Below are 10,653 nucleotides of genomic sequence, written 5' to 3' on the forward strand. Positions count from 1 at the left end.
AGATTTTTTTAGTCAGTTATTAAGACAGGCACCTGGGAGTTTAAGCACCGTAAAATGTGCTTTTCATGTACCTGCGTGTATCTTTAGCTACCTCAGTACTGCTGAAATTCTGTCTGTGAGTGAGCTGCCCACCCTCTGTGACAGAACAGGTATTCGAGCACTTGTCTTCCAAATTCCAGATTTGTGCCTTCTTGCTGGAACACCATTCTGTGTCAGTAGATAACATACTTTTCTTCTGCTATGGCCCATCAGAATTCCCCATTCACCACAAGCTTTTTGTTAAGTACCTGCGGATGTTACCTTAGGAAAAGGATGGAACTGTGGGAATAGCCTTTGCCTTCTTGCCTGTACTGAGAACAGCATCACCTTTCTGTGTTTTGTTTTGAGAACAGTGCTAGAATTGTCAACACCTTCAGTAAAGCTGAAGGTAGTGGAGAAACTGACCTCTTTTTTTATTTCCTTAGTCGTCTTCCTGGTGTTAACCAGCAGGATTCATGGTGGCCCCACAATGGGGTTAATGTCAAAGACAAACCCTATTCCTGTAGACTACTCCCCTAAGCAGCATGCATTGATTTTCCACTCATATTTCTAAGAATATAATGTTTAAGCAGAGGGTTTCTTATAAGCAAACTAAGTTATGGCACAGCTAGGGCAGCCAAAGTGAACAAGTTGCTGCTAGCAGGATTTCCTGACTAATATGGATAAGCGATACCCACTGGCTTGTAATTGCTATTAAAAATGTGCTCTAGGCCCTGTCTATTTCTGTTCTTTACCATATATTGATTTATCCCAGTGCTGTAATTTCCTGTCATGGTTAGGCAGGCTGGACAGGGAGAACCAAGCTGTGTAGGGGAGGGAGACCGTGTTCCATGAGCTTGTTTGGTTCTCTGTAATCACTGGGCATTGTCCTGCACCCCAGTCCTGCTCAGTTTCTTGTAGCTGTTGTAGCACTGGGCTCAAGCCTGACCTTAACCTGGATTAGGAGAAAGTGCTGTGTCCTCCCACCAAGTGAGTTCTGGGATGAGCAGCGTCAGGTCCCCTAAAGCAGGCAGCCTTGTGCCTAAGGGTAAAACAGCATCAGAACACTCCTTGTACTCTGACTGCAAAGCAAACATTGACTAGGCCCATGTTCTCATTTTAGTTTTGTACTTCGGGCATCGTTTTAGTCAAAATTTGTCAGTTTTAAGTGGGGCATTTGAGAACTTACCATTCTTCCAGTCCTATGTTATCCCGTGCAGTGCTGTAGCTGCCAAAACCGCATGCTCACGTTGGCATGAAACAATTATCCTGGTTTATATAGAACAGGCTTGGCACTGGTCTATCTCAATGATCAGTCACAGTGCTGAAAGATTCCGAGTCTTTCCCCCTCAAAGCAACAGACTAGATTTCTTTCAGCTGGATTCATGATATTAAATAATTACGGGAGTGGAAAGAAATTACGGAGAGCAGGCTGTACAGAAAGTACCTGTAAGGTTTGGGAGGGAGCAAGAATGAGGTGGAGAAAGAAAGGACTGTTTAAGATACAAGCTAGTAATTTGGTTTCTAAACCCCTGAGAAATTGTAAATAATGCCTACTGTTGCCAGTTACTGAACACAGAGGTGTGTGGTTTTTTACTTGCATGCAGAGCTATTGGTTGCGGGTGAAGTAGTTAGACAAAAACATTCAATGGCTGCTGTGGGTATTCCACCAAAAATAAACCCAAACAAACACTGATGTGTTATAAAAGCACTTCATTTATTTATTTATTTATTTTCTGTGTAGACATTTGGTTGGTGTTGCTGGTTACTCCAGAAATGCTTAAGCCTCTTGTTTAACTTGCCTGAAGTGATGCTGCTTTCTTATAGAAATCAGCACTGATGTCTCTGAAACATAAGAAGCAAACAGGAAGCGGTATATTTCCATGGAAATCTGGTGTGTGCCCTAAACTCACAGGGATGCTTGGCAGCGATGGCTATCGCTTGCTACACTCTTGTGGTGCACAAAGCGCTGCATACGCGTGGGCCAAAGGTACCTGAATGTGAATCAAAGAAACGGTGTCTGGCAGTGATTCACAGAGGTTAGTAGGGGCTTATGTTTCCTCTTCCTTTCCAGGCAGCTTCACAAAGATTTATTTTAATTCTACTCCATTATGAGAGCGACTGCTACTTTGTGATCAGAACAGTGACAGAGATTTTTATTCCAGAAGGCCAGACACTATCGCTACTTGAAATTCTCCAAATTGTTTCCGCTGTGAGCAAATTCAGTCTTGATGTGAGTCACATATGCTTAAAAGTTAATAGCAGTTGCTTTTACTTTATATCGGCATCAAATTTCACATACAATCTACAATTTAAAACATCAAGTTAAATCCCCGGATTTGGATTTTTCTTTGGAAGTGACTTTAAATCCAGAAGTACCCAATAGGAAATCCTGAAACAAAGGCATACAGTTTTAGTGGTTTCTGGTGGAAACAAAGACGTTTCCTTTCAGATATACATGTCATACGTGAACTTAAAAAAAACCAAAAACTAAGATTTTGAGTTGTGGATGAAAGATAACCCTCACACCTAAACACAGTTTCTAATCTACCTAGAGAAGATGAGCGAGGGGAAGAGCAAGGGGACAGTCTGCATAAATGACAAGCCTGTCCATGATGCCTTAAGAATTAATTATAACTTTTTAGTGTGGCTGTGGCAGTGCAAGGGGGTCAGCCCCACTGCTGCTCCCCATCCTTCCAGCAGCAGCCCTTTGACTGTGCCATCGCCCCAGCTGGCACTGATGGATTAATGGGAGGAAAGGCGCGTAGAAGGGCCGCCTCCGAACTTACATTGGCAGTTGGTGAACTTTAAATGTGAGAGGTGGTTATTTTTGAAACAGTGTCCAAATAAAGTAGTGCCCTGGAAGTGCAACTGTTGCACACTGTGCTCAGTAAGCTGAAGAAAGTTTCAGGGCAACCAGAGCTACATTGCTGGTACGCTTGGGTGGTATCTTACAGCGGTTTTGTAATTAAACTTTTAACATAGATGCAGCTTAAGGTAAAGGCAGGGTAATGAACCCAATGAATAGGATGAAGCCACTGCAAGTGAAAAGCTGAAAGTTATCAACATTTCACAGGTGTGAAAAATGCTGTGATTTAATGTACAGCACCTGCAGCATCCTCCCTTTCTTCCATCTTGAAGTCCATACGGGACAGAAAGATCATTATCCCTATTTCATAGATCAGGAAATGTAGATTATCAGCTTGCCAAGATGCAGAGCCTAGAATGAAACCTCAAGAGAGGGAAACTTTTGGAAGAGCCTCAAACCCTGATTTCCTGTTGTTTAGGGCTGGTAGGTGTGAAGTTGCAGTGAGTTTCTGCTCAGTTGTGTATTTACCCAGAGGGCTGTGCTCTGCTTGCCCTACAGCGGAGCCTGGGAGGGAGGACAGGGCAAGGACATCCAGCACCATCCCCTTTCTGGAACAGCATTCAAAGACTTTAAGAACTAAAGAGCCATTGTATTAAAAAATCATTTATTTGGTGATCTGTACATGGGATGAAGCAGGGCCTCATACAGACCTTAAAAAAAAAAAAATCAAGTAAAAACATAAATACATATTTTCTTACAAAAAGGAGATTTACAAAATATACAGACTGCACTTGTCTCACAGTTCCTGTCTTTCCCCACGTGCACATAGTAAAAGACAAAACCCCAAGCCTGGCATCAGCTGTCCTGAAGGATGTGGCTGGTGTGCCCCCAGCTGCAGCCCAAACCTTCAGCCTCAGCCCTCTGTTCTCTTAGAGTTCCAGACACCATTTTCCCACTTAAAAAAGAAAAAAAGCAGCCATAGAGTGGAGACCTGCTGAAAATCCAGAGTTTCCTATTTTGTCCTTAGACAAGAATACACACACACACACTTACAAAAAGAACCCTTCAGTGAATGTATAGGTAGAGCAGTATGTAACACATTGAAAATGAACGTGGCGACATTAAAAAAAAAATATAGAGAAATCTGTCACATTTCAAAACAAAACCAATGGATTTAATGATCAATTTTTGCACGTCCTTCCTAGCCGTGATCTGTGCACGCCGAGCAGCTGTTCGAGCCGGAGCGAGCGGCTCTCCCCGCGGCGGGAGGTTAGAACGGCCCGGGGCCGCTGTGCCGTAGGTCGGTACCGAGAGCCCCGAGCGGTACGGCTGCACACAGGGGCCAGTTCGGGGCGCTGGCTTCACCTGCGGCAGCCCTGCTGGAAAGCGGGGGAGAAAGCAGCGTTATGGGAGGGAAAGAATCGTATCTTAGCGTTCCGTATCGTAAAGGCTCGTTTTGGCTGGTGCTCCCTCTTAATGCTCTTCTGTCCCTCTCGGTCCCGCGTTTCCCTCCTCGTAGCAAAGCAGCCCGTCCAGAGCGGGTAGCATCCCGCCTCCTCCGTTCCTCACAAAAGGAATGTTTATTTCTGCGAGCTCCTCACATCCAAGGGTGAATCTCAACGACTTCTTTTTGTTACTTTGTCCATAAAAACCGATCCCATGCTTACGCCTTTCTGTTCAGAAAACACTTTTGTTTCCCCCTTTGTCTCATAGAACAAAGGCAAGGGGGAAAAGCCTTCAGCTGAAAAGCAACAAGTCATTTCTTTTCAGAAGGGGTGTGGAATGGCAGCCCCCTCCTTCCCCGCAGCAGCAAAAACAGACCGAGGGCCGAATTTCCACTCCCTTCGAAATGCCAACACAGGGTATCATTGAGGTAAAACAGGAAAGCGATGGAGCGGAGGCAGCTGAGCACCGCGCTGCCCGCGGGCTACTCACGTGCTCGCCCCGAGCTGCACGAGGTGGGAGCCCGGGGGCTGCCCGACCCCAGCGGCCGGGAGCCGGGCTGCTCGTGGGCAAGGGCGGCGCTGAGCCTTCTCCCCACCCGGGATGGCCTCAGCCGTGTCGGTTTCCTTCCCGCACAGGGAAAAGCGAGGGGGCTGTCTGGCAGGCAAAGGGTTCTCCCGCCCCGGCAGAGGCCTCTTTCTGTGCTTTTCCTCTCAGCCGGGCGTAAGCACCATTGGACGCAGTGCACGTAGTCCTTAATGCAATGATCATTTTTTAACCCCACTGTGAGAAAGCTAAAGTTTTGAAAAGCTTTCCCCCTTTCTCTGTCTTCAGGGAGCCGCTGTTGCTTCCCTTCTGCTGAGTACCCTCTCTTCTGCGTGTGTGTGCCAGGGCGGGTGGAGGTCTCATACTGCCGTCTCGCCCTTGCTGCCGGTGCTCAGTCTGTGGTAGAAGCGCCGCCAGGACTGTAGGGTTTTACCAGACCAGATCCAGAAGCCCGTCGTGATGCCAACGATCATAGTCATGAGGTACTTGATCATGAAGACTGTGAAGTCCGGGCTCATGGGGGCAAAGTGGCTAGGGCAGGGCACAGCGTAGGTTTTGCATGTCTGGAGGAGCCACGTCTTCTCCCAGGTGCTACGGAAGGCCTGCTCATAGAAGTAGCATGCCAGGACAATGGTGGCAGGGACTGTGTAGAGGACACTGAAGACCCCGATGCGCACCATCAGCTTCTCCAGCTTCTCTGTCTTGGTGCCATCATGTTTCATGATGGTGCGTATGCGAAACAAGGACACAAAGCCGGCCAGCAGGAAGGAGGTGCCAATGAAGAGGTACACGAAGAGCGGTGCTAGCACAAAGCCCCGCAGCGAGTCCACGCTGTAGATGCCCACATAGCACACCCCACTGAGCACATCTCCATCCACCTGCCCCATAGCTAGGATGGTGATGGTTTTGACAGCGGGCACAGCCCAGGCAGCCAGGTGGAAGTACTGGGAGTTGGCCTCGATGGCCTCGTGGCCCCATTTCATGCCAGCTGCCAGAAACCAGGTAAGGGACAGTATGACCCACCAGATGGAGCTGGCCATACCGAAGAAGTAGAGGATCATGAAGAGGATGGTGCAGCCTTCTTTCTTGGTGCCTTGGGCCACGGTACGGTAGCCGTCCTCAGAGAAGCGCTCCAGGCACACCACCCGCTCCTCCAGCAGGAAACCCGCTGCGTAAGCCACCGCCACCATGAAGTAGCAGCCTGAGAGGAAGATGATGGGTCGCTCTGGGTAGCTGAAGCGGCGCATGTCCACCAGGTAGGTAAGCACTGTAAAGAGGGTGGACGCGCAGCAGAGCACGGACCACACACCCACCCAGAGCCGGGCAAAACGTACCTCTGCCTCCTTGAAGTACATGAGCCCGTTGGGCCGGCCTGGCTCACAGGGGGCTCCACAGTCCCGCTCCCCCAGGAAACGGTAGCCCAAGTAGGGGGGCACCTTGAGCTGCCGAGGGCAAGAGAAGGAGAACCCGGCAGCGGGCTGCGGTGGGGTGAGGAGGTCGGGCAGGTAGCCGGCTGTGGGCTGCGCTGTGGCTCCCCGACCCCCCGCGCCGCCGGGCCCTGACGGAGCATCCGACGTGTTCTGCCCCACGCAGATCTCGCCCGCACCGTGCACAGGAAAGTTCTCGCAGCGGAGCCGCTCCGGCCACTGGAAGCCAAACTTGTTCATGAGCGCCTCGCAACCCTGGCGAGCCCGCTCACATAGGGAGCGGCAGGGTGGGATGGCCTGCTCCAATACGGTGCAAACCGGTGCGTACATGGAGCAGAGGAAGAACTTGAGCTCGGCCGAGCACTGCACCTTGACCAGTGGGTAGAACTGGTGCACCTCCAGGCCCGCGTCCTCCTGGTTGGTGTGGCCCAGCAGGTTGGGCAGGATGGTCTGGTTGTAGGCGATATCCGTGCAGAGCGGGATGGAGATGGGCTGGCAGAAGCCGTGGTCCGGCACGGAGATGGCCTTATCGTCCTGATGCGCCGCCGCGCACGGTGTGCCCAGCAGGGCGGCCAGCAGGGCGGCCAGGCCCAGCCAGCGGAGCCCGGCGCCCGCTTCTCCCGCCTCGGGCCGCATCGCCGGGTCCCGGGGAGCCGCGGGGCGCGAGTCAGAGCCGGGCGGCGCCGAGCCCCAGGGGCATGGGAGCACGGTGGGCGGCGGTGGGGCCCGTTCCGCGGAGCGGGGCTGCGGATTAGCGGCGTTCCTCCTCGGCCGCGGCGGGTCGGTGCTCCCGGCGTTAAGTTTCCGGAGTCGGTGGCTTTGGAGAAGGCTGCGGACGGGCGGAAAGGCCGGCGACGGCTCTCGGTAGTTCCGCGCACGGTCCCGCGGCGAGGCGCTGCTCCCTGCCTGGCTGCCGACTCCCGACGACGAGGATTTAGGTTACGGCTAAACGGATTATTACCGCGCCCGGCTGAGCCGCGTCTTTTACTCGCGGGCTTAAAGAACTTTTAAAATCCAATTATTGCTCGATCCTCCCGCAGCTCCGCTCCCGACGGGCTCCGCCGCCGCTCGTCCCCAGGATCACTCCGCCCGCAGCCGAGCACGACCGCGCACCCACCGCACACCCCGCAACTCGCAGCCCGCGGCCGAACCGGGCACAAAAAAGACACATATACGCGCGGGCGCGCCGCCGGCACCGCCCCCACCGCCGGCCCCATTCACAAACCGCGCCGGGGGCGGGGTCTCACGGCCGGAACACGCCAATGCCGTGCGGCCCCGGGGGCGGAGCGGCGGAGCACGAGAAGTTGAGCTCAACTTTTTCCCATCCCGGCCGGGCAGGGCGGGCCGCAGGGGGGGGGGGGCTGCCCTGGGGCCCCACACCCCGCTGCAAGGCACGGCCGGGCGGGGGGCAGCGAGAGCGCTCAGGGTGGCCCGAGCAAACCGAAATTAACTGCCTGCTTTCTGAGCGGGCTTTGGAAATGCGAACGGCTGCCCGAGCTCGGAATTATTAATAAATATAAAATAAAAAGCTCCGCCCGGGTACATTTGCAGAATGAGCTGATGGCGTTGTGCTGTGTCCGTGTCTGCACGCCATCGCCTCCCCCAGCGGGGGGCTGACTTGTTATCGCACCATGACCGTTGCGTTTTGCTGGCAGAATGAGCGATTTATTCACGCGGATGTAAGCTTTCAGCAGGGAAGGCAGCTTGTTTTGAAACGTCCACTGCGAACAGCGCTGAGGGGAAAAACGTTAAATCGCCGTGCGTGCGGCTGCGGCCCCTTAAAGAGGCCCAAACGGTGTGTAACAAAGCGGCAGCTCCTCGGTGGAAGCGCCCGGCCCGTCTGCGAGAGACAAAACGCCGCAGGTCAGGGGAGGGACGGTGCTGGCCGGCGGGTGATTCAGGGCGGGCCCGAAGCCAGGCCGGGGTGCGTTCGCCGAGGACAGAAGCGTGGCTTTGCTGCATTGCTGTGTTCCAGGGCTTGCGGGCTGCTGGAACCAACGTGCTGCTGGGGCTCGGAGTGTCGGAGCGGCACGGAGGGCGTGCGCTCGACAAAAGCCCTACGGCAGCGACCACGTTTTCCTTCACACTCTGGCCTAGGGGCCAAGTACTATCCAACCCACCCATCCCTCCCTTTGAGGACGGGAACTATACTATTCAAATTGCTGCTTCTGCTCTTGTACTCTTGGTTGTGCTCATATTGTGCCTAAGCAAATACACCAATCTGTGCAGCCTCCGGGGCAGTTCAAGAGATCAGAGTGTGGCTCAGGGAGCTCAAACAGCAATTGTTGGACAAATGTTTCCCATATCCTCTCCTGTTTGTGAACAATGTGTCCTCATACCAACGAGACCGTGGAGCTTCAGCTTTTGTTACATTTGTTAAGAGAAATTGACAGTTATAAATGGGCTTACTAAAATAAATGCACTCCTCTAAAAGTGGACATGTTTTTAAAACTTCTTCTGCTCCCTGAGCTGTGTGCAAGGCAGGATGAGCTATTTGCACCCTTGCTTCTAGACAAGAAGCCTTTTCTTCATTCTCAAAGCTGTTGGAGGGCCCTAAGAGGAACTTCAGTGTGTCAGTGAGGTGAGGCTAGTTGTCTGAAGGACATATCTCTGTGCACTTAGTCACCTTCAGGGGAAAAGCCCTCCATTAACTTATTTATTTGACTGTTTCTTTGTATGTGTTTTTGTGGTTGTTTTTGTGTGTGTCCTCCTGCCCACCCTTTGGCTGTTGGTAACCTTCAGAAAGATTTTTTACTTTTATTTTTCCCCATCCCTACTTTTTGTGACACCCCACGAGCTGTGGAACCATCAGTCTTTACTAATCACCTTAGATTTCACTCTGGCTTGTATGTCTGACTTCATCTGTGAGGCATTTTGTGACATTCACTGTGAAAAATGGCAGAGGAAAGGAGATGTTTCAGTGCAGGCAATGACAATGCAGAGAGAGAAAAGGAACTACAAACTCTGCCCCATGCATTGACTGATCTGATTTTTGTATGTAAGGAGACATTTGGAGCTAGTAAAATGATATTGCAAAAAACACTTCCAGCAGTGTGGAGAGAGTGACAGAAACTATTCAGAGTAAGGAATGTCAAATCACGTGGCAAGACCTGAACTGGGTATTTATTTACAAGACAGGGCAGATGGCATCAGTGCTTCCCTCTGTTTTTTTTGCTGGTCCCATTCATTAGAGTCATTCTTGTGAGCCATGGTTTGAAAGAAAGGACGGCCAGGAACTATAAAAGCTCAATTACGTTTGTGTTGAACGTAACATAGAATCAGTGAAGCAAAAGCTAAAAAAAAAAAAAAAAAAGAAGTAGGCAGAAGGGAAGGAAGGAGAACTGTGTTCCCTGTCACTTCATAGTAAAGTAAGTAAAGTAAGAAAAGAGTAAACTTACTGACACTGCTAGGACTTTTCAGATGTTAGGAACGTTGCAACAGCATTTACTAAGATGGAAGAAGAAAGTTTCTTGGACACATTATCAAATTCCAGTGTTGTTTTTTTCTTATTTAGACCACTGGAAGATGGGAGCAGTTACTGACACAGGGAGTGGCAGCCTCAGAATGGCAGACTGTGGCCTAGGAAAATCTCATTACTCTGAGATATCCTCACAGCTTTCAGGGAACAAGAAAAAAAGATAGCAGAAAAGCAGCAGCAAAAGCCAGGGTTCTGTAAGTTACTCCAAAACATCAGAGCCTCTCTAAGTAGCATCAGCCATGTTTCAAGTGGCAGCAAACTTGTGCTCATCTCCTGCTTTTACTGCAATCTAAATTCATAAGTTTCAGCCTGCAAAGTCACTTAAACTTCCTCGGACAGCAGGGATTCTCATCAGCACTTTGCACTGGCAGTTGCTGTTGGTCAGGTCCTCAGCCCCTCAAAGCATCTGGGTGTCCTTTGAAAATCTCCCAGCCACTGCTTTTCTGAATGTCTCACATTGTCTTGTGGCAGTAAAGGAGGAGCAAAGTCCTGGTAAAGCCATGAGACCAGGGTTTGGTACCAGCTCTGGAGCACCGGACTTCACACATAGCAAGGAACTCCTGGGAACAGAGAATTCTCTGTCTTTTTACACATTTGAAAATAGATCCAATTCAACTCCCAAGCTAAATCTGAGTGAGGCGCAGCAATCCCTACATGATGTCTTTTCCTGCTGTTTTAAAGCCTCCTTAAACGTTGCCAGTATCATTTTCCTTGTTTCCTATCCCATCTGATAGAAAACTCTTCCCATGGGGGGAAGGAAACCAAAACAAATCCCCCTCCCCACCCTGCCAGACAGCAGTTATTTCGGGTGCCTGAGGGTGAGCATTTTCAGATTATCTGCTGCGAGGTTTCCAGACCTTATTGCCTTCAAGACAATAAAGGACAGCATTAACACTTCTCCTTCATCGCTGCTAAAACTCTGCTGATGCAGG

The 10,653-nt window shown here is 50.8% G+C and overlaps 1 protein-coding gene across 1 annotated transcript; it reads right to left on the reverse strand.

The window, feature by feature from the left end:
* Positions 1–3,474: 3,474 nt before the first annotated feature.
* FZD7 (frizzled class receptor 7) lies at positions 3,475–7,443 on the reverse strand. The gene has a single exon (XM_015868223.3). It carries the CDS (start codon positions 6,877–6,879, stop codon positions 5,176–5,178), a length of 1,704 nt encoding a protein of 567 aa, XP_015723709.1. The 5' UTR covers positions 6,880–7,443; the 3' UTR covers positions 3,475–5,175.
* Between the last annotated feature and the right edge of the window lie 3,210 nt (positions 7,444–10,653).

Source organism: Coturnix japonica, chromosome 7, assembly GCF_054131305.1.
Source record: "Coturnix japonica strain WE chromosome 7, WE-NBRP24, whole genome shotgun sequence".
Taxonomy (NCBI): Eukaryota; Metazoa; Chordata; class Aves; order Galliformes; family Phasianidae; genus Coturnix; species Coturnix japonica.